At 41.8% G+C, this 22,470-nt stretch overlaps 1 protein-coding gene across 1 annotated transcript; it reads right to left on the minus strand.

Moving 5' to 3' along the window:
* Window positions 1-162: 162 nt before the first annotated feature.
* Window positions 163-20,833, minus strand: NRROS (negative regulator of reactive oxygen species). Its single transcript, XM_077488599.1, has 3 exons — window positions 20,458-20,833; window positions 5,340-5,466; window positions 163-2,504 (listed from the first exon to the last, which is right to left on the minus strand). The coding sequence occupies exons 2-3, from the start codon at window positions 5,448-5,450 to the stop codon at window positions 567-569; spliced, it is 2,049 nt and encodes a 682-aa protein (XP_077344725.1). The 5' UTR covers window positions 5,451-5,466; window positions 20,458-20,833; the 3' UTR covers window positions 163-566.
* Window positions 20,834-22,470: the final 1,637 nt, after the last annotated feature.

A 22,470-nucleotide genomic window follows, 5' to 3' on the forward strand; every position in this document is an offset into this window, starting at 1 on the left:
TATTGACTGATCATAGACTAGAAAAATGTAATTTTAACTTTCGTTTGAAGTTCTAAAAAAAATGTTCATCACAGCGTTTGATCTTGGCATTATTAAGTAAACTAATTTCTTTCAAAAACCCTTACATTTAGTCCAGACCTGCTACTTGAATGGGAACCCAAACTTATTCAACAGGTTTATTTGTACCTAGCACATGCACATTACAATATGTATGATTTTTAACAAATGAAAATCACATTGATGGCTGGAATTTTGTTTGATCAGATAAGAAAAGAAAACATTTTTCCATCCTGATATATATATCTATTTTCTCATCACTATGGTCAAAATTGATTGTCAACTTAACCCTACTAACCATTTGAAAATTGAATGAATGTTCTAAAAATTAAAATTTCCTCACACATCAAAAGTCTCAGGTATCAGCCCAACTTGAGCCTCAACCACTTACCGTGGCTGTATACAATTATAGCCCCCAAAGTTAAACACTTGATTACAGCATTTATATTTTAATCACTATTTACTTGCACCATTTTTCTGTTGGACTGACCAAATACATACAATATTTATCAGTACCTGGAAGACATCCTAAAACGTCTTTTTAATACTTTTAGTACTGGCTGCTTGAATGTAAGAAACAAGAGAAGGAGTGCTACAAGCAAGGTTACAGAGAAAGGCACAGTGAGAAGCACAGACAATAAGGTGCCACCAGATTTCCACTTGCAGCTATGAAGAACAGTCTCAGGTAACTCTGGCACAGTCATATAGATATTGGAGAAATTACAAGTCATTTCTTGGAAATCTGGGATAATGATACTTCTGGATGCCCTAAGTATTTCAAGCCAACTCAGTTTACAGCAATCAAATGGGTTTTCACTTAGAAATACAGTGTTAAGATTCCTTGTGAGTGGTTGATAAGAACCAGACAAGGGTATTGAAATGAGTTTGTTTTTTCGGACATCCAAATGCTGAAGGGGCAGATAAGTCAAAGATTCAGGGAATGTTGTGAGACTATTTTCTGAGAGGTCAAGAGTAACCAAACTCAGAAAGTCTGAGAAATCGATTCTATCAATAAAGGATGAGCTATTTCGAAGTGAAAGGAATTTTAGCGTTCTGACAGTGTCCTTCAAAAAATAAAGGCCTCTTAAAGGGTTGTATGAAATGTCCAGATGTGTTAATTCTGTGCCTTGGAAAACATTCTGAGTGTCCAAATCTAAATCACAGCCAGCTAGTCGAAGATGTCTAATAGATCCTGGCTTAAGGTCCACACAAGCCTGATCTTCAGGAGCAGAATCCAGATGAGAACACAGTTGAATCGGGTTATGGCTTAAGTCCAAAGTGTCTAACCTGGTCATGGTGTGGAAGATTTTCTGAGGAAGGTCCTGAAGTCTGTTCTTGCTCAGATTAAGGTAAAGTAATTGTGGAAAGCTTTGAGAGCTGGTATCAATTTTTAGCTCCCACAGATTATTGTTACTGAGGTCTAGACTATTAAGAACATTTGAGATGCGCCCATGTGACAGGTCAAATGTATCTAAGCAATTCCAGCTAAGCTTGAGTTCAGACAAAGTGGTCATGTTGGTAAGAAAATCATCTGGTAAATAGTTAAACTGGTTTCTGCTTATATCCATAATTTGTAAACTAGAGAGATTGCTTGAGATAGACCCTTCCCATAAATTTACCGTAATTGTACTGCTTGTATTGTTATCCAGTATAAGATAATCAACAAGGGATGAGTTGTCATCAAATAAATGAGTGTAGAATTTCATGTTATTGTCAGAGAGCAGCAGTGTATGGAGGTGATGGTGTTTTGGCAAGAGTGGAAAGTAGAACAGTTGGTTGTGGGAAATGTCCAGCTTCTCCAGTTGAAAGTCAGCATCTACTTCTCGTGACAGGAACCATTCAATATGGTTAAAACTGAGATTGAGAACCTTGAGCTGTATCAGACTGAAGTCCACAATGCATGGCAGGAGATTAAAGGAAAGGTTTAATGTTTTAAGTTTTTTAAGACGGTCGAATGTCCCCACTTCAATCTCATAAATATAATTACCCTGAAGGCTCAGCTCCCTCAGGGAATCAAGTCCTACAAAGATGGAATCATCCAATCGCATAATAACATTATAATCCAAATTAAGGTACTCCAGTGAGGTCAAATTCTTAAGAAGGTTAGTCACCATGTCTCCATTAAGATTATTTCTAGACAGATCCAGCCATTTAAGAGATGAAGCAGATAGCAAGCCTGTGCCAACCTGAGTGTAGTCAGAGGAGATAGTGTTATTCTGTAGTGATAATGACTCTAGTTTCACTGTATCTTGGAAGATATCCTTCTCTAAAAGAATTAAGCTGTTGGATCTCAAGCTCAAATTGGTCAGACCATTGTACCGCTGGAATGTGTTTTTACCCAGGTGTTTAAGGTGGTTGAAATCTAAAAGTATTTCTTGGATATGAGAAGGAAGGTCTTGAGGAACAGACAAGAGCTTTAGGTGTCTGCAGTCTGCCATTCTGGAAACCTAAAATATGAACAAAACATTATATACAAAACTAGCATTCAAACTAAAACCAACCTTAAAAAAGCAGAGAAAACCTTAGGATTCAATTTTAGGTTTTCACTCTTTTAGGCAATTTGTAGATCACTTTTATGGTGCTTTTTTCTATTACAGGTGTTTATAGCATAGCTATTCTGATCCCCTTGAATCAGTGGCGTAACTAGAACCTTCAGGGCCCCGATGCAGGAAACCATGGCGGGCCCCCCCCGACCTCTGGACAGGGCTCTTTTCTCCGAGCCCGATGGTGGAACACCAGGGCCCAGTCCCAAGTGGGTGGCTGCATATAAAGGAACCGATTTAAAAAACATCAATTACAGCCACTGTGCCCATCAAACGCCACCACTGTACCATCTAATGCCACCACTGTACCATCAAATGTCACTACTGTGCCCATCAAACTCTGCCGCTGTGCCCATCAAATGCCACCGCTGTGCCCATCAAATGCTGCCAGTGTACCCATCAAATGCTGCCACTGTGCCCATCAAATGCTGCTACTGTGCACATCAAATGCTGTTGGTGTGCCCATCAAATGCTGCCACTGTGAATCCCCACCGCCCGCTCACTGTCTGCCCGCCACTTACCCTGTCTTGGTGGGGCAGCGGGTAACGACCATGAGCGGGGTCCTCCATGCAGCTACTGCCATCCTCATCTCCCGTCCTCTCCTCCTGATGGGCGTCCAATAGCTGTGTCTATCGTTTCAGCCAATCGGGTGCACTGGCCAATGGGTAAAAGACCCGCACACCTGATTGGTGGAGAGGCCGTTCAGTGTTAGGAAAGTGAATATTAATTCACTTTTCTAACACACCTGGGTAGACTGTGAGCTTCAAGCATGGCGCTCGCAGTTCACCTATTTTGAAGCCTATTATAGCCCATGGCTCTAATCAGGTGCTGCAAAAACACCCCCCGCCGCTGTAATTCAGGCACCCGGCACCCCAAAAGGGACCAGACACCTAAATATGAGGGTGGCAGCGGTGACCATGGATAGATTCATGCTATGCTATGCATGAGTCTATCCTTTGGTCATAGAGGGGGTGGAACCTGTGCACCCTTTTGGATGCACCGCCACTGATAAATACATGCATACATACACATACATATATGAACACACACACACATACATACATGCATGCTCTCACACACACACACACACACATACAAGCATGCTCACACACACTCACACACATACAAGCATGCTCACACGCACACATACAAGCATGCTCACACACACAAACATACATTAATGCTCACACACACACATTAATGCTCACACACACACATACATTCATGCTCACACACACACACACATACAAGCATGCTCGCACACACACACATACAAGCATGCTCACACACACATACATGCATGCTCACACACATACACACACACATACATGCATGCTCACACACATACATGCATGCACACAAACATACAAGCATGCTCACACACGCACATACAAGCATGCTCACACACACGCACATACAAGCATGCTCACGCACACACAAGCATGCTCACACGCACACACAAGCATGCTCACACACAAGCATGCTCACACACATACATGCATGCTCACACACACATACATGCATGCTCACACACACACACACATACATGCATGCTCACACACACTCACACACACATACATGCTCACACACACGCACACACACATACATGCATTCTCACACACACACACACATACAAGCATGCTCACACACACACACGCACATACAAGCATGCTCACGCACACACAAGCATGCTCACACACACACGCACATACAAGCATGCTCACACACACATACAAGCATGCTCACACACACATACATACAAGCATGTTCACACACACATACATACAAGCATGTTCACTCATATAAGCATGCTCACACACACACACATACAAACACAAATACAGTAGATAGTCTTATTAAAAAAAACGGCAGACATTTACCTTCCTGGCTTTTCCTGCCGGGTACTGCACTCTAGGGGGAGACAAAGAGCACACACTGCTTTCACTACTAAGCCTAATGTGAGGAGCTCCCTGCACAGTGCCGATTTCAGTTCGGCTGATGATCGGGGAGCTCCTCTCAGCCTTCTCTCCTATCGAAGAGTGCAGGGGGCCCTTGGGCCCCCCCGCAGCAAGGGGCCCAGTCGCCATGGCGATCTTGGCGACCCCTATAATTCCGCCACTGCCTTGAATAAAATAAATATGTAGTAAATATGATTAAAAAGAAGATATGTTTAGGTTACAAACGCATGCTCAGAAAAGTGTTGAACTTTGAAACTAAAGAATACATATTACTAGCACACAACCCACAATGTTCCTATATCTGTTATGTTTATGTTAATCAGCAGTAAAACCATTGTTCAGTGTTTGGGGCTTTCTGGCTGATCATTAAAACACTCTATTTGCTGAACTTAGGTGGCTATTACTGCTAGGTGTGCATTTGGGGGTGGTGCTGGACTTTCATTTTCCTTGAATTTATAAAATAGGGACTCACGCAATTTCAAACCCACGTTCACTGTGAACGTACCCTAATACCACTTTAAACTTTTTAGAGCACATCTGCTGCGGTGTCCAGAATAAGGCACAGGAGAAAGGGTGTGGAAGGTGGTAAGCAGGCACACAATGTAAAAGCATAAGTCAGGAAGTGGAGCAGTGACCACAAAGAGATATAACTGAGCAAATAATAAAAGTGTGGTCATGTTTTTCAGAGTAAAGCAACAACTGTATTAACAGTAGGGCACCCTAAGAAAACTGGCTGACCTGAACATACATTTTCTTTTTAGCTAAACTTAAATCGACTTACCAACTGGCAGCCACTTTGTGAGAAAAGCTTTTCTCCATCGGCACTGTATCTCCACTGTAATAACATCAGGTACATACAGCCAAATGAGTACCAGAGAGACACAATGGCCATATCATCAGCAGATGTCCTAAATGAAAAAAACAAAACTTTAGGTCTGAAGTATATCAATTTTCTTTTTTATTTCAATGTATAAAGCAAAACTAATCCCATTGATTTAACTGCTTCCCAAAATGGTTACATTCAAGGCATGCTGTGAATGATAACTGTCACGGTAGTTTGCGCTCCCAACTGAACTGTCAAGTCATCAAATGGCTGGTGTTATAACTGATCTTATGTGCAGCAGCATGGCAACTGCAGATCAAACAGAGGCTAAGATGGCAGCTTCCTTGTCTGAAAAAGATAGGAGGGTTTAGTTCCACTTTAAGTATTTGTGAACAACAGTTTATTCTGATAATTCAAATAATAATGTTAATAACAACGGATATTGTTTACAATAGATTCTGTGATTGAATAAGCACTAATGGTACCTGTGATGGAACCATTTAACCATGAACTTCATTGGAGATGAGAAATAATATGGTCATTCACCACACTGAACATAATGGATCATAACAGTGTAATGTAAGATGCTAAAGCCCAAATTAATGTTCAGTTTAAATCAGCTAAATACAGTATATCACAGGTGCTTAAAAATGAAAGGTTTACAAAGTCTTAGCCTAGATTCACACTAATGCAGTGCAGCAAATGCTGCAATCCATGCATGTTTCTCGCACTACATTCCAGTCGTACTGCCCTTGCTATCCACTGCTTGTGTCAGTACAACGCTAATGAAATTTCAAATGCAGGTTTCAAATGCAGAGCGTTTGTCTGCATTGGATTGCATAATACAAAATCACTGATACAACCGATGAAAAATGAGTAGGCTCAAATCGCATTGCACTGAATAGCATGTGCAATGCACGGGAATGCGGTGCAGTTCCTGTGCGATTCACATGCGGTTCATAGTGTGAGCCGAAGCTTACAGTTAATTTCCTTTAGAAAGCGTAATGCCGCGTACACACGACCAGACTTATGTCCGACAGACTTCCGAAGGAGTTCTGCCGGAGTTCTGACAGAGTTCTGACGGACTTTCCGAATGAGCGGACTTGGCCACAAACAATCACACCAAACTCCGACGGATTCGAACGTGATGACGTACGACTGGACTCGAATAAGGAAGTTCATAGCCAGTAGCCAATAGCTGCCCTAGCGTCGGTTTTAGTCCGTCGGAATAGCACACACACAAGCGAATTTTTCGGTAGGAACTGGGTCCGGCAGAGTTCTGGCGGAAAAATTTGAAGCATGTTTCATTTCTAAAGTCTGTCAGACTTTTGCGAATCAAAAGTCCGTTGCAGCCCACACACGATCGAATAGTCTGCCTGAATCATTCCGTCAGACTTTGGAAGTTGAAAAGTCCGGTCGTGTGTACGGGGCTTAAGAGTTGAATAAAATCTGTCCCCTGGCAGTTGCTGTAGAGTAGGACCCTTGATCCACACCCTACACCCTTGATCCATACCCTCCAACATTTCAAAGAGAAAAATAGGTAGACTCACACTGCTCATCCTACACATTGTGCTGTGCAGTCAGCATAGCTCAAAAGGCAAAAGGACATTATTAAATAGAACTTGAGCCTACTTGGAGCAGTCCTTTGTAACCACAAAATGAACTTTAATTACTGTGATAGACGGAAGAGTCTGACAGACACAAAACCTCATGGGAAATAGTAATGATTAACCTCTTTATGATTGCCAACACATATGTGCGGGGGCAAAAGGGTGGGCTTTAACGCTTATGCACCACACATGTGTCACAGGGCTGCAGATGTTTGTGTGCTGTGAGTGCGCTCACTTCATGCTTTCAACACAAAGACTGAGCTGTCAAAAACAGCTCCCGGTTCTGGCTAAAGAAACGTAGCGAGCGGGACTGGCTTCCAATCATGTAGGTAAGAACAAAGGGAAGGCCAGACTGCTGGTTGGAAGCTAAACAGTGGGGACCTTGAGTGGAGAGTGAACAAGTCTTGCTTTTTGACTGCTGGTGATTGCCGGGTTGCATTTTTAGGATCTTTTGGGGCTTTTCCTTGTAGCTTTTTAACACCTTTTTCTGACACTATTTAAAAAGCTTTTTTTTTTCTATGCTTCCTTCAGCCTACTAAATAAGGGGAGTGGTTAGTTGGTCACAGGTGCTTCAGGCCTATATAACCTTGTGTAGAACACATTGTGAGCCTGCTCATCTTTGAGCTTGCTGGAACTTAGACCAAGTGGAACTGGTCTAAGTGGTGTGTTAAAAACCAGAGTTTAAAACAGGAGGTTATAACAGGGGTCATAGTACCTGTGTAGTGTGAGTACCTGAGTGTTGTCTGAGTAGTGTGTGTGAATCCTTAGTACTTGTGTATTGTGAGTGCACGTAGTTCTGCGAGTGCACATAGGTATGCGAGTGGTCTGCGAGTGCACGTAGTTCTGCAAGTGCATGTAGGTCTGCAAGTGCACGTAGTTCTGCGAGTGGTCTGCGAGTGCACGTAGGTCTGCAAGTGCACGTAGTTCTGTGAATGCATGTAGTTCTGCGAGTGCATGTAGTTCTGCGAGTGCACATAGGTCTGCGAGTGGTCTGCGAGTGCGCGTAGTTCTGCAAGTGCACGTAGGTCTGCGAGTGGTCTACGAGTGCACGTAGGTCTGCGAGTGCACATAGCTCTGTGAGTGCACCTAGTTCTGCAAGTGCCCATAGGTCTTTGAGTGCACGTAGGTCTGAGAGTGGTCTGTGAGTGCACATAGTTCTATGAGTGCATGGAGGTCTGCGAGTGCACGTAGTTCTGTGAGTGCCCGTAGGTCTTCGAGTGGTCTGCAAGTGCGCGTAGCTCTGTGAGTGAACATAGTTCTGCAAGTGCACATAGGTCTGCGAGTGCACGTAGGTATGCTAGTAGTCTGCGAGTGCACATAGTTCTGTGAGTGCATGTAGGTCTGCGAGTGGTCTGCGAGTGTACGTAGTTATGTGAGTGCATGTAGCTCTGTGAGCGCACGTAGGTATGCGAGTTGTCTGCGAGTGCACGTAGTTCTGCGAGTGCATGTAGGTCTGCAAGTGCACGTAGTTCTGCGACTCCATGTAGGTCTGCGAGTGCACGTAGTTCTGCGACTCCATGTAGGTCTGTGAGTGCACGTAGTTCTGCAAGCGCACATAGGTCTGTGAGTGCATGTAGTTCTGCGAGTGCACATAGGTCTGCGAGTGTACGTAGGTCTGAGAGTGCACGTAGTTATGTGAGTGCACGTAAGTCTGCGAGTGCATGTAGGTCTGAAAGTACTTGTGTATTGTCTTGTTGAGCATTCTTCTAAGGCTCGCCAGCTCCTAAATGTCTTGCAGGACAATTTTATGGGTCAGATGGTAGATGCACCAACTAAAAATAAAGCATTACTGGATCTACTGATTACCAACAATACAGACCTGATCACGGATGTGGAAATACGGGGCAATTAAGGTAACAGCGATCACAGGTCAATTGGCTTCAGTATAAATCACACAAATAGGGGAAGGGGAATACAAAGACACTGAATTTCAAAAGAGCCAATTTCCCTAAACTACAAACCTTGCTAGAAGGCATAAATTGGGATAAAATCTTAGGAACAAAGAACACGGAGGAGAAATGGGTTTGTTTTAAGAGCATATTAAATAAGGGCATTAGCCAATGTATCCCACTGGGTAATAAATTTAAAAGAGCAAACAAAAGTCCTGGATGGCTTAACTCCAATGTAAAAATGCATATAAAGGCAAAGGAGAAGGCCTTCAAAAAATACAAGGTTGAGGGATCATCATCAGCAAAATGCAACAAGAAATGTAAGGGTTCAATAAGGACGGCTAAGATAGAACATGAAAGACACATAGTGGAGGAGAGCAAAAATAATTTCACGAAATTCTTTAAGTATGTAAACAGTAAAAAAGGGAGGACAGACCATATTGGCCCCATAAAGAATGAGGAAGGACATCTGGTTACAAAGGATGGGGAGATGGTGAAGGTATTACATTTATTCTTCTACTCAGTCTTTACAAAGGAATCGGGGGACTTCAGTAACCAAAATTGCAGTGTTTATCCTCATGACACATCGCAGGAAGCACCTCCACGGTTAACAGAGGACAGAATTAAAATTAGACTTGGGAAACTTAACATTAATAAATCACCGGGACCGGGGCTTGCACCCGAGGGTACTTAAGAGAACTCAATCAAGTAATTGCCAGACCATTGTTCCCAATTTTTACTGACAGTCTACTGAGTGGAATGGTACCAGCTGATTAGAGAAAAAGGGCTCAGAATACATCCCTGGGAATTACAGACCAGTTAGCCTAACATCAATAGTATGTAAACTCTTAGAGGGGATGATAAAGGACCATATACAAGATTTTAGTAATGAGAACAGTATCATTAGCAGTAATCAGCATGGATTCATGAAGAATCGTTCTTGCCAAACAAGTTTAAAACAGGAGGTTATAACAGGGGTCATAGTACCTGTGTAGTGTGACTACCTGAGTGTTGTCTGAGTATTGTGTGTGGATCCTTAGTACTTGTGTATTGTGAGTGCACGTAGTTCTGTGAGTGCACGTAGGTCTGTGAGTGCATGTAGGTCTGCGAGTGCACATAGTTCTGTGAGTGGTCTGCGAGTGCACGTAGCTCTGTGAGTGCACATGTCTGCGAGTGCATATAGGTCTGCAAGTGCACGTAGTTCTGCGAGTGGTCTGTGAGTGCATGTAGGTCTGCAAGTGCACGTAGTTCTGTGAGTATACGTAGGTCTGCGAGTGGTCTGCAAATGCACGTAGTTCTGCGAGTGCACGTAGGTCTTTAATTACAGACCAGTTAGCCTAACATCAATAGTATGTAAACTCTTGGATGTGATGATAAGGGACCATATACAAGATTTTAGTAATGAAAACAGTATCATTAGCAGTAATCAGCATGGATTCATGAAGAATCTTTCTTGCCATACCAATCTATTAACCTTCTATGATGAGATGAGTGTCATCTAGATAAAGGAAGGCCCGTAGACGTGGTGTATCTGTATTTTGCAAAAGCATTTGACACACTTCTCCATAAATATTTACTGTACAAAATAAGATCCGTTGGCATAGACGATAGAGTGAGTACATAGATTGAAAACTGGCTACATGGGCGAGTTCAGAGGGGGGTGATAAACGGGGAGTACTCAGAATGGTCAGGGGTGGGTAGTGGGATCCCCCAGGGTTCTGTGCTGGGACCAATCCTATTTAATTTGTTCATAAACTACCTGGAGGGTGGGGTAAACAGTTCAATCTCTGTATTTGTGGACGATACTAAGCTAAGCAGGGCAATAACTTCTCCGCAGGATGTGGAAACCTTGCAAAAATAGCTGAACAAATTAATGGGGTGGGCAACTACATGGCAAATGAAGTTCAATGTAGAAAAATGTAAAATGATCCATCTGGTTGGCAAAAATATAAATGCAATCTATATACTGGAGGGAGAACCTCTGGGGGAATCGAGGATGGAAAAGGACCTGGGGGTCCTAGTAGATGATAGGCTCAGCAATGGCATGCAATGTCAAGCTGCTGCTAACAAAGCCAAGAGAATATTGGCATGTGTTAAAAAGGGGATTAATTCCAGAGATAAAACGATAATTCTCCCACTCTACAAGACTTTAGTCCGGCCGTACCTAGAGTATGCCGTCCAGTTCTGGGCACCAGTCCTGAGGAAGGATGTACTGGAAATGGAGCAAGTAAAAGAAGGGCAACAAAGCTAATAAAGGGTCTGGGGGATATTAGTTATGAGGAAAGGTTGCAAGCACTGAACTTATTCTCCCTGGAGGAGAGACGCTTGAGAGGGGATATGATTTCAATATACAAATACCATACTGTTGACCCCACAATAGGGATAAAACTTTTTCGCAGAAGGCAGTTTAACAAGACTCCTGGCCACTCATTAAAATTAGAAGAAAAGAGGTCTTTGTGAATGGGACGCGCTGTGTTCTGGGACACACAGTTCCCAGAATACAGCGCGACCCATTACCCAGAAGACGCCGTACGGAGGAGAGAAGAAAGAAGATCTCAGCGGAGAAGGAAGAGGCATATTAGGATGATGTGCCTAGCAACAGGCATTTCTGGTAAGTAAAAAATAATAATTTTTTTTCATTTTTGTTTTTAATGATTTTTTTCTAATTTTTTATGTATTTTCTTTTTTCAGGGTGGCCCTTCACTTTAAAGTACGTAGAGGGTTCTTTACTGTAAGCAAGGATGTGGAATTCCCTTCCACAGGTGGTGGTCTTAGCAGGGGGGGGGGCATTAATAGGTTCAAGAAAAAATTAGATAAGCACCTGAACGACCACAACATACAGGGATATACAATGTTATACTGACATATAATCACACATAGGTTGGACTTGGTCAACTTATGTATTTTTTCAACCTCACCTACTATGTAACTATGTATGTACGGAAGCGCTAGCTAAGTGTAGTATCCTGGTAAAAGTTTTAATAACAGTGGATAAAAAACACTCACAAGAGATATAAGAAAAAAGGGCTCATCTGGTGCAGAGTATGTAGGTGTAGATTCCTCCTTTATCTGACCTGCAGAACCGCTGTGATGTGTTCCAGCTGCTGGGAGAGAAGAATGGCCAGCTTTGGATGGCGAGCGTGTAGCCTTGTGCCTTCCTTTCTTGTCTGGCCCTCCATTCCTCCGGTGACGTGACTTCCAGTGTGTGTTCCACGCAGGTTAGCATGGCTTCCCAGGGCTCCTCCAGGCTCCTGAGCTGGCCATCCCTCTTTCCCAGCAGCTGGAACACATCACAGCAGTCCTGCAGGTCAGATCAAGGTGGAATCTACACCTACATGCTCTGCACCAGATGAGCCATTTTATCTTATATCTCTTGTGAATGTTTTTTTAAACTTTTACCGAGATACTACACATAGCTGGCACTTCTTTCCCTTTGTTCTTTCTTATTGAAACACACAGAGCCAGTCACAAATCTGAGGATAGCAGCCACAGGTGGTCCCGCACCTAGCCTTTACAATACCTCATCCTACATGGATCAGAGACTACATTGGACTACTCCAAACTCTTATCATTGATCTCATAGACATTTTTTTTGCTGACTGGCCTATATACAGTGCCTTGAAAAAGTATTCATACCCCTTGAAATTTTACACATTTTCTCATGTTACAACCAAAAACGTAAATTTATTTTATTGGGATTTAATTTGATAGACCAACATGTGACCACACATGTGACAGTGGTCACATGATCGTCAATCCTTCCTGCCCCGTAGGTGTTCAGAACTATTTAAAGTGACGCCAGGATAGGTGGGAAAGAGTTAAAGAAGTGAATCAGGGTGAGATGGTGCCCATGTATAGGAAAGAGAAAGGGGCAATTGGCTTTATTGAGGGTTTGGAGAAAGAAATCAAAAGGATTGGCATGAAAATAAGAGTTGGAGAGAAACAGTGCTATCCAGCAAATATGTATATACAGTATCTCATTGAAGTGAGTACACCCCTCACATTTTTGTAAATATTTTACTATATCTTTTCATGTGACAACATTGAAGAAATTATACTTTGCTACAATGTAAAGCAGTGAGTGTACAGCTTGTATAACAGTGTACATTTGTTGTCCCATCAAAATAACTCAACACACAGCCATTACTGTCTAAACTGCTGGCAACAAAAGTGAGTACACCCCTAAGTGAAAATATCCAAATTGGGCCCAATTAGCCATTTCCCTCCCCGTTGTCATGTGACTCGTTAGTGTTACAAGGTCTCAGGTGTGAATGGAGAGCAGGTGCGTTAAATTTGGTGTTATTGCTCTCGCTCTCTCATACTGATCACTGGAAGTTCAACATGGCACCTCATGGCAAAGAACTCTCTCAGGATCTGAAAAAAAATATTGTTGCTCTACATAAAGATGACTTAGGCTTTAAGATGGCTGCCAAGACCCTTAAACTGAGCTGCAGCAAGGTGGCCAAGACCATACAGCAGTTTAACTGAACAGGTTTTACTCAGAACAGGCCTCGCCATGGCTGACCAAAGAAGTTGAATGCACGTGCTCAGCGTCACATCCAGAGGTTGTCTTTGGGAAATAGATGTATGAGTGCTGCCAGCATTGCTGCAGAGGTTAAAGGGGTGGGAGGTCAGCCTGTCAGTGCTCAGACCATACACCGCACACTGCATCAAATAAGTCTGCATGGCTGTCGTCCCAGAAGGAAGCCTCTTCTAAAAATCATGCACAAGAAAGCCTGCAGTTTGCTGAGACAAGCAGACTAAAGCCTTGTACACATGATCGGATCGGACAATTGTTGTCGGATTTTCCACAAACAAATGTTGGATGGCAGGCTTTATCATTTTCCACATAGAAATGTCTGTTGACGGATTTTCTGAGCGTCTATACACAAGTCCATTGGACAAAAGTCCAAAGTATGAACACGCATGCTCGGAAGCAAGGACGGGCCAGAAGCGGTCGATCTTGTAAACTAATGTTCCCAATGGAGAACTGACATTTGTGACGTGGCAAATTATGAAATTTCGAAAATGCAGCACACAATTCTCTTTAATGGGATAATAATGAAGCTGCTTTGCTGGTGATACTGTTGGAGTTATGCCAAACGTATTTTAAAAGGCTTTTATTTTCTAGTAATATCAACAATAATATTATTCTTTATTTTTTATTTTTATTTTATTTTTTGAGCCAGTTACCACAACACCATTATCCTGTCGTTTTTAAGATCAAAAATACAACTATGTTGGTGTTTCTTGTCCATTTTTTCATTTTATTTTTTTAAATGTAACTGCCTTCTCCCAAACTTTCATTTGAAGTAAAACACATAGCCAAGTATTATTCTCCACATTTTTTTATTGTGCATAAAAAAAAACAAATAAAATTAGACATGCTATCTGCCAATAGAACTTAACCAAAAAGGGCATTCTATGCATCCAAAAATATAGAAAATATACCAAATCAAATCATTATTCAACCAAAAAATAAAATAAAAGCCTCAGACATGTGCCCTACTTCTTAATATAGGGGGTTACTAATGCCAAGAGTTGGTTAAAGCAGGGGTCCGTCATCCGGAGATAATTCCGAAAATCATCTGGATTATTCTCCTGGAGCTCCCGCAGCAAAGGCATATGACATAATTGTTCACGATTAACCGGTTCCTGACCAGTGCACCCGATGTGCGTCGGCAGAATGGCATGGCTGGGTAAATGGGCGTACCTGTACGTCCCTTTGAATTTGCTGCTGTGCCATCACGTGCGCTCCAGCCGGGACCTCCCTGACTCGGGTAACGGGTCCCGCGGATTCGATCTCCATGGGGATACCCGTGATCGCCTCACAGAGAGGAAGAACGGGGTTATGCTAATGTAAACAAGCATTTCCCCATTCTGCCTATTGACAGTGTCACTGATCTCTGCTCCCTGTGATTGGGAGCAGAGATCAGTGAGATATCACATGTAGCCATGTCCCCCACAGTTATAAACACTCCCAGGACACACTTAACCCTTACCCTGCCCCCTAGTGGTTAACCCCTTCACTGCCAGTGTCATTTACACAGGAATAAGTGCATTTGTTTAGCACTGGTTGCTGTATAAATGACAATGGTTCCAAAAATGTGTCAAAAATGTCCGAAGTGTCCGTCAAAATTTCACAGTCACAATAAAAATCTCAGATCGCCGCCATTACTAATAAAAAAAGATTATTAATAAAAATGGCATAAAACTATCCCCTATTTTCTAAACGCTATAACTTTTCCGCAAACCAATCAATAAATGCTTATTGCGATTTTTTTTTTACAAAAAATATGTAGGAGAATATGTATCGGCCTAAACTGAGGAAAAAAAATGTTTTTTTTATATATTTTTGTGGGATATTTATTATAGCAAAATGTAAAAAATCATGTGTTTTTTTCAAAACTGTTGCTCTTTTTTTGTTTATAGCGCAAAAAACTAAAATCCACAGGGGTGATCAAATACCACCAAAAGAAAGCTCTATTTGTGGGAAAAGAAGGGACGTAAATTTTGTTTGGGAGCCACGTCGCACGACAGCGCAATTGTCAGTTAAAGCGACGCAGTGCAGAATCGCAAAAAGTGCTCTGGTCAGGAAGGGGGTAAAATCTTCCGGGGCTGAAGCAGTTAATAAAGCAACCAATTTTTGGTCTAAGAAATCCTCCTCCTCTTATACCTGGACTGGACTTGGGTCAAAGCAATAACTCCAAGGTCGATAATATATAACACATTATCTCCCCGCAACATGGCTGGTTGATGAATGGTCATTCAGAAATGAACTGAAAAGCGCAAAATGAAAAGCGTGAATAAACACTCACCAAACTTTTACTAACACAAAATTAGCAGAAGGACCCCAAAGGCTGGCGCTAAAGAGCTGAATGTAGTATGTCACTAGGTTCGTGTTTGTTGACCAACAATTTCTTGCCGTTTGTATGCAAGACAAGTTTGGGGCCAACGCCCTTCAGACAAAACTTCACGGTTTTGTCAGCGGAAAATCCGATGTGTATGAGGCTTAAGGACATGGATTACTGGAACCATGTCCTGTGGTCTGATGAGTACAGATGGTGGTAAGTGTGTGTGGCGGCAACCAGATGAGGAGTACAAAGACAAGTGTGTCTTGCCTACAGACAAGCATGGTGGTGGGAGTGTTATGGTCTGGGGCTCCATGAGTGCTGCCGACACTGGGGAGCTACAGTTCATTAAGGGAACCGTGAATGCCAACATGTACTGTGACATAGACAAGAAATATCAGTCGCACTAAGTGTTACTGATCCCAGCGCTCAAAGGACAAAAGATTCATGCACATTAGCTGCTATTATATAAAAAGAAAATTGTAAAAATATGCAAGAAAAATATAAGAATAATCCCAGCATTAACAGCGTTTTAAGATATCCAAACGTATTCAGTGCAGCAAATAGCATTCAATGAACGATAAAATCATGCACAACATTAATCAGTAAGTGAAAAGTAAAATCCATAAAATGGTCCCATCAGAACCATAGGTGAAACCACTAAGTTCCTGTATACCGTCACCGATACACCTCTTGTCAATCACGGTGTGTGTCAACCCGGGTCTCTTCACGGCCAGCCATCCTAGGAAGCGGTGAGAGGACATATGCTGTGTGTTGCACAGGCTAATGAATACACAATGTTTTTATCTTTTATCCTGATGCAGTTCTGAGCCACTTTATGAGGAACCTACATTACCCATGAACAGGTGCCTATCAAACATTGTGTGAAGATATCAGGCTTGTTGACTCATACCTGTGGTGAGTGCATTACCAAAGGGGATATAGGTGCATGTGGTGTATCGGTGACAGTATACAGGAACTTAGAGGTTTCACCTAGGGTTCTAATGGGACACGGATTACCCCACATATTTTATGGACTATTTTTTTATGGACTATTTTATGGACTTTACTTTTCAGTTACTGATTAACGTTTGTGCATGATTTTTTTGTTCATTGAATGCTATTTGCTGCACTGAATACATTTGGATATCTTAAAGCGCTGTTAATGCTGGGATTATTCTTATATTTTTCTTGCATATTTTTACAATGTACTGTGACATACTGAAGCAGAGCATAATCCGCTCCCTTCAGAGACTGGGCCGCAGGGCAGTATTCCAACATGATAACGACCCCAAACACACCTCCAAGACGACCACTGCCTTGCTAATGAAGCTGAGGGTAAATGTGCTGGACTGGCATGTCTCCAGACATAAACCCTATTGAGCATCTGTGGATCATCTTCAAATGGAAGGTGGAGGAGCACAAGGTCCTCAGCCCCCCCTTACATTACCGTCCTCAGCCTCCCCCAACATTACTGTCCTCATCCCCCCTCACATTACTGGTCTGAACCCCCCTCACATTACTGTCCTCACCCTCCCCAACATTACTGTCCTCAGCCCCCCTAACGTTACTGTGCTCAGACCCCCCTCACATTACTGTCCTGAGCCTCCCCTCTCATTACTGTCCTCAGCCCCCCCCCCTTACTGTCCTCAGCTTTCCCATTACTGTCCTCAGTCCCTCACTACTGTCCTAAACCCTACCATTGCTGTCCTGAGCCCCCCAGTGCTGTTCTCAGTGACCCCATGAAAGTCCTCAGATCCTCATTACTGACCTTAGTGCCCCCTCATAACTGTCCTGAACCCCCCTAACTATCCTGATCTCCTCTCTTAACTGTCCTGAGCTCCCCCTTAACAGTCCTAAGCCCTCCATTACTGTTCTTAGCCTACCCATTACTGTCCTAGGCTCCCCTTTAACTGTCCCGAGCCCCTCATTTCTATCCTGAGCTTCCCCCTTAACTATCCTGAGGCCCTCCATTACAGATTTCAGTGATCCTATTAGTGTCCTCAGCTCCCTTCACATTGCCCCTCTCCTGTCCTACCTTACAAAGACAGGGAGGAAGACAGAAGCCACAGCAGGGTTTGCTAGACGGTGGGAGCTGAAAGCTGGTAATTGGCTGCTAGGGCTGCCCTGCATCCTAGCAACGAATCACCTACTTGTTAACTCGGGCAGCCCCTGCCCTCCATCCAGAGCTGTCCCGCCTCCCGCTGTTAGCTCTGTGAGAATTACAATGACAGCGGCACTGGGGACAACTCTGGGCAGAACGGCTCCTAAATGGCGGTACCACGGCGATCCAGATAGGACGTGGACTCGAACTGTGGTCCACCAATTAGTGATGCCTGCCTTACACCATCTTAGGGGAATTGTAACACTTGCACAAATGTCTGGGACATACATCCTACATATACCATTTCCCACCATTTTTTCCACAGTAAAGGTGCCAACCCAATAAATACACAATAGGCCATAGTTTGTTCAGAATGTAGTGCAAAAAAAAGACACATCTAGGTACCCCGCACAAGCCTAGATTTACCTAATAATAACTTAGCCCCTTTGTATTTATTTTTGTATTCATTCCAAAGAGAAAACATATGCAAATCTAAAAGAAACAGTATAATCTGCAAGTACTTTTAAATCCTAAGCAAAGGTCAAAAACAACATGAGGCTGATCATATGACAGTTTATTCCCATCCTACTGTTTGTCGGCAAATATGTAATAATTACACCATTCAATTATTTTTTAATTATCTTTATTTAATAAATGTTCAGATAACTATATTTATTTATAATAAATGTATCCCTGAATAAAATGTCTTTAATAAGAAGAGGTGGAGTTCAACTTGTTTACTTAACGCTTTATATTTGCCTTTTCCTTGTTGACCATTATGGTATCAATATGCATTCAGCTAAAAAGAATATCAGTTGGTCATATCATAGGTTTACTAAAACAGTGCATTCTATATTGGTAAGAAAAATGTAAAATCCAAAGGGTATAAGCCAATCCATAAAGGCTCCATATGGAGGAAAGTGACATAGCTGTGGTCTTTGTGGGTTCCGCACCCACTGGTGCTCTGCCAAAAATTGTAAATACAATATTTCTCCGTGCCTTAGTGGATTGTACTTGGATGGCTTGGATTTTCAATACTTGTTAAAAAAAAAAAAACATTCTTTTCATAAGCAAGTACAATATGTCCAACTGATATTTTGAACTGAAATTTTCTTACAATTCGTAGCCTTAGTTTTAGCTAAGAAAGCTAAAGATGCTATGAAAGATGCAAAAAAATGAAACACAACATTTTTCTGTAGTTGTTTTAAGTGTGAACCTATTTAATTCAGGTAAGTAACCAGTGCTGAGCCTCGAGGCAAGGATCAGGGTTTAGATAGAACTTGCAATCCTTGGCATTGGAGGGGTTATAAATGAGAAGAACTACAGGACAAAATTATTTAATATCTGTCTTTTGCTTTTACACAAGGCCCATGTCACACTGGCAATTCTGTTGTTGTCAGTATCACATCAACAACAGAATCCCTAAGGCCTCTCTACCCAATGGAAAAGGTGAGCAATCAACACACCCTAGATTAGCCATTCTAGAGCATTCTGTTGAACCCTACAGTTCCTTTAGAGGTTAATGGGTTCAGCTGTGGCTTATTGACCTCTAATTTGAGTGCTTGCATAGTTTCAGGGCCAACGCCACTTGGCAAATCCAGTTGTATAACTCCAATGATCTTGGGTCTGAATGTCCTTTTAGCTGTCTCTAAGGAAGACATTCGTCTTACTGGCCACAAATGTAAGTTAGCATTTTTCCCAGAGACCACCAATGAATTGATTTTAGCAAGACCTGAAAATGATTTCAAGGGTTCCTCTGGGGAAAATTTTGAGAAAGACTGCTCTAGAATCTATTCATACAGGTGAAGTGTGTATTTATGTAGTTTTTGTTCAGTTCTACATAATACAATTAAGACTTTTTATCCTATTTAGCAATAAAGGGAAATAAATGTATTGTTATTTTCATGAATATATCCATTATTATTCAATCTTTGAAGAATCATATAATTAATACATTGAGATTGTCTTAATACATAAATTGTATGATCGGGCAAATGTGTATGGAAATTTTTGCATCACAAACTATAGGTTTAACTACCTATATGTAGGCATGAATGGTTGATCAATACGGGCAGTTTCATCTGATTGGAAAATTATTTGATGCTGCTTGTCCATTATGAGACTAGGAATGTAGTAATACATTTTTGTCACTTGGGAAATTGAGTATGGGTGGGGGAATTGAAGGAAAAAATTGGAGGAGCTGATTTTTTTGCTGGCATCTTGTTGTTTGGGCAGCTGTCACTTTCCAGTATTTGGCTCAAAAAAAAAATCACATTACTGATTAACAAAGCTTAACCATCATTTCCTTCTGAGTATAGATACCTTCAATTCTGTGTGTCTATAGTAAACAGTGAGCCTGTACATAGTCTTATATCTCTGTCTTACAATTAGCAGCATTTGGTTTACAATTGTTACCTGCAATATTATGTATCATAGCAACATAATGTGGAGTATTTCTTTATTCTATATAATCTCCAAATGTGTATCTAATCTGTGCATGCACAGCAGCAATGTTCTACATTCTTCGAATTCTCTAGCCCATTTACAATACATTTTCTTTTTGTGGGTTCCTTTGCATGTGGGCTAGAAAACCCCAAAAGACACAGTTATAGAGTTACTCACCGCACGTAGACAACAGCACATCATTTTGGGTTCCACTTGACTTGCTGAGGGCCACAGAAAGGAATGAAGAAGTGGAGTCACTGTACTGGAGGTCCTTGGGATCTTGAATTTGGACTCCTTTGTGAAAGCCACTAAAACTAACTTTGTTGTTAGCATGGAGTTACCTTGTACATATTATGCACTAAACGTCTTCAAATCATCGGCAAAGAGAGCTAAGCGGTGAAAATGATCACACACTGAGGTAATATTGGTGGAGCGTTGGTGGAGGTGACCGAGTGTCACTGTGGTACTCGGTGCAGCCAATTAGCTGAGCAGCATGGTACACATGTGGTCAGGTTGGCACATGCATAATCTGAAAGAGAACTGCACATTTTTCACGCTGTGTTTTTTGCTTCCTTCTAGAGGTTATTTTAGATTTTGCGGAAGGAAATAACGGAAACCAAAGTCACATGAACTGCTGTAAGATGAGCAACAGCTATCAGATAGTTTTTCATCTAGAGATTGTTCTCTTTTACTTTAGCTACCACCAAATATTTTTTTTTTCACCACAGCCTAAGACACATTACTTTTTTAAGGCCAGGGGCAAAGAATTCTGGGGCTTTTTTTTTTTTTTGCACAAATGTGATTTTTTAGAATTCAGGGGATGTAACAAATTATCATTTAACTGCAAAAAAACAAAGCATGATATGAAAGAATTGAATGAGGTTTATTTTCATTTATACATAATTATATATATGTTTTTTTTAAATGCTATTATGTACCGGAATCTGACTTGGTATTGGTCTCTTGCAGTCCCTGTACAGCAAAGTTTAGAGTGGGGGAAGAAGAAGTAGCACACAGAGTCGATCAGCTGTGTTGCAGTGAAATGAACATTCTGATAAAAGTAAAAAACAGAGTGACAGGAAGATGGAGTTCTTCAGTGTGCTGCTTTTCCTTTCACTGTCCAGTCACAGGCTGGTGGAGTGGAGGAGACCTAAAAATTTTACAAAGCCCTAGAAGACAAAAATCAGATCTCCCACCCTACTAGTGCTCTGTGGCAGCACTGTGTAAATCTCAGGACTGGGTGAACATAAATTCAAATTCTTTGGCAGGTAAAACTGCTTATTTGCATTTTTTTTGTATAATCTTTATTTTATTTTAGAAACATTTTGTCATTACAACAAGGGATCACACATATAAAAAGGAGGTGGGGGGGGGAAGGGTAAAGGGGAGGGGAGAATGGGAGTACATTTAGTATGGTCCCAATGAGGACAACAGTATCAGAAGGGAGACATATCAACTTGTTATGATTGTAAGAGCACCCTTCTTGTCCCAGACATTCGATCTATGTGGACAAGCCTTTCTCCCTAGCAGGGAGAGGGTAGGGTGTTCTCAAACAGAAGGTCAAGAGTTATTGCATACATGACTCACATTGGTTAGATGTCATAAGTGAACTCGAGATACCTAGATCACTCAAACACTAGGTGACCGTCCAGGTAGCTCAAAGACGGATACAAGGGTATATTAGGGGTGTTCAAAGAAAAAACACCAGTATAAAAAAAAAAGGGAAAAAATTGTAAGAGAAAGAAATAGAGAAGGAGAGTAATGTAAAGTAGAATTCTCACTAGGTTTGTTGATGTATTGGGCCCATTTTATGTAAAGCCATTAGTCGTTGGAGGACGGTTCGCTTGGACAAGTCTCCCAAAGGAGGGATCTGCTAAGGTAAGTAAGGCAACGTCTAAGCTAGATAAGACTATGGTCGTGTCATGTACGTGGTTTTTCCAAGTTGCCCATGTAAGTTCGAATCGCTCATGGGTGTCCTTACAGGTAGCTAGCCAGCTCCCTGCCTCCATGATCTCCCCCACCTTGACCAACCAGTCAAGCTCACTTGGAATGTGCAAGCTTTTCCAGTGTATTGGTATAAGGTAGACATGTGCAGAGTAAAATATTTCGTTTCGGAATTTCGTTTTCGTCTGAAAACTTAATTTATTTAGTTACTCCCGAAATTCGTTTTTATTTATTTCGTTTTTCGTT

The sequence above is a fragment of the Lithobates pipiens genome, unplaced genomic scaffold (genome assembly GCF_037356315.1).
Source record: "Lithobates pipiens isolate NorthernLeopardFrog02 unplaced genomic scaffold, aLitPip1_a1.2 Scaffold_18, whole genome shotgun sequence".
NCBI lineage: Eukaryota > Metazoa > Chordata > Amphibia > Anura > Ranidae > Lithobates > Lithobates pipiens.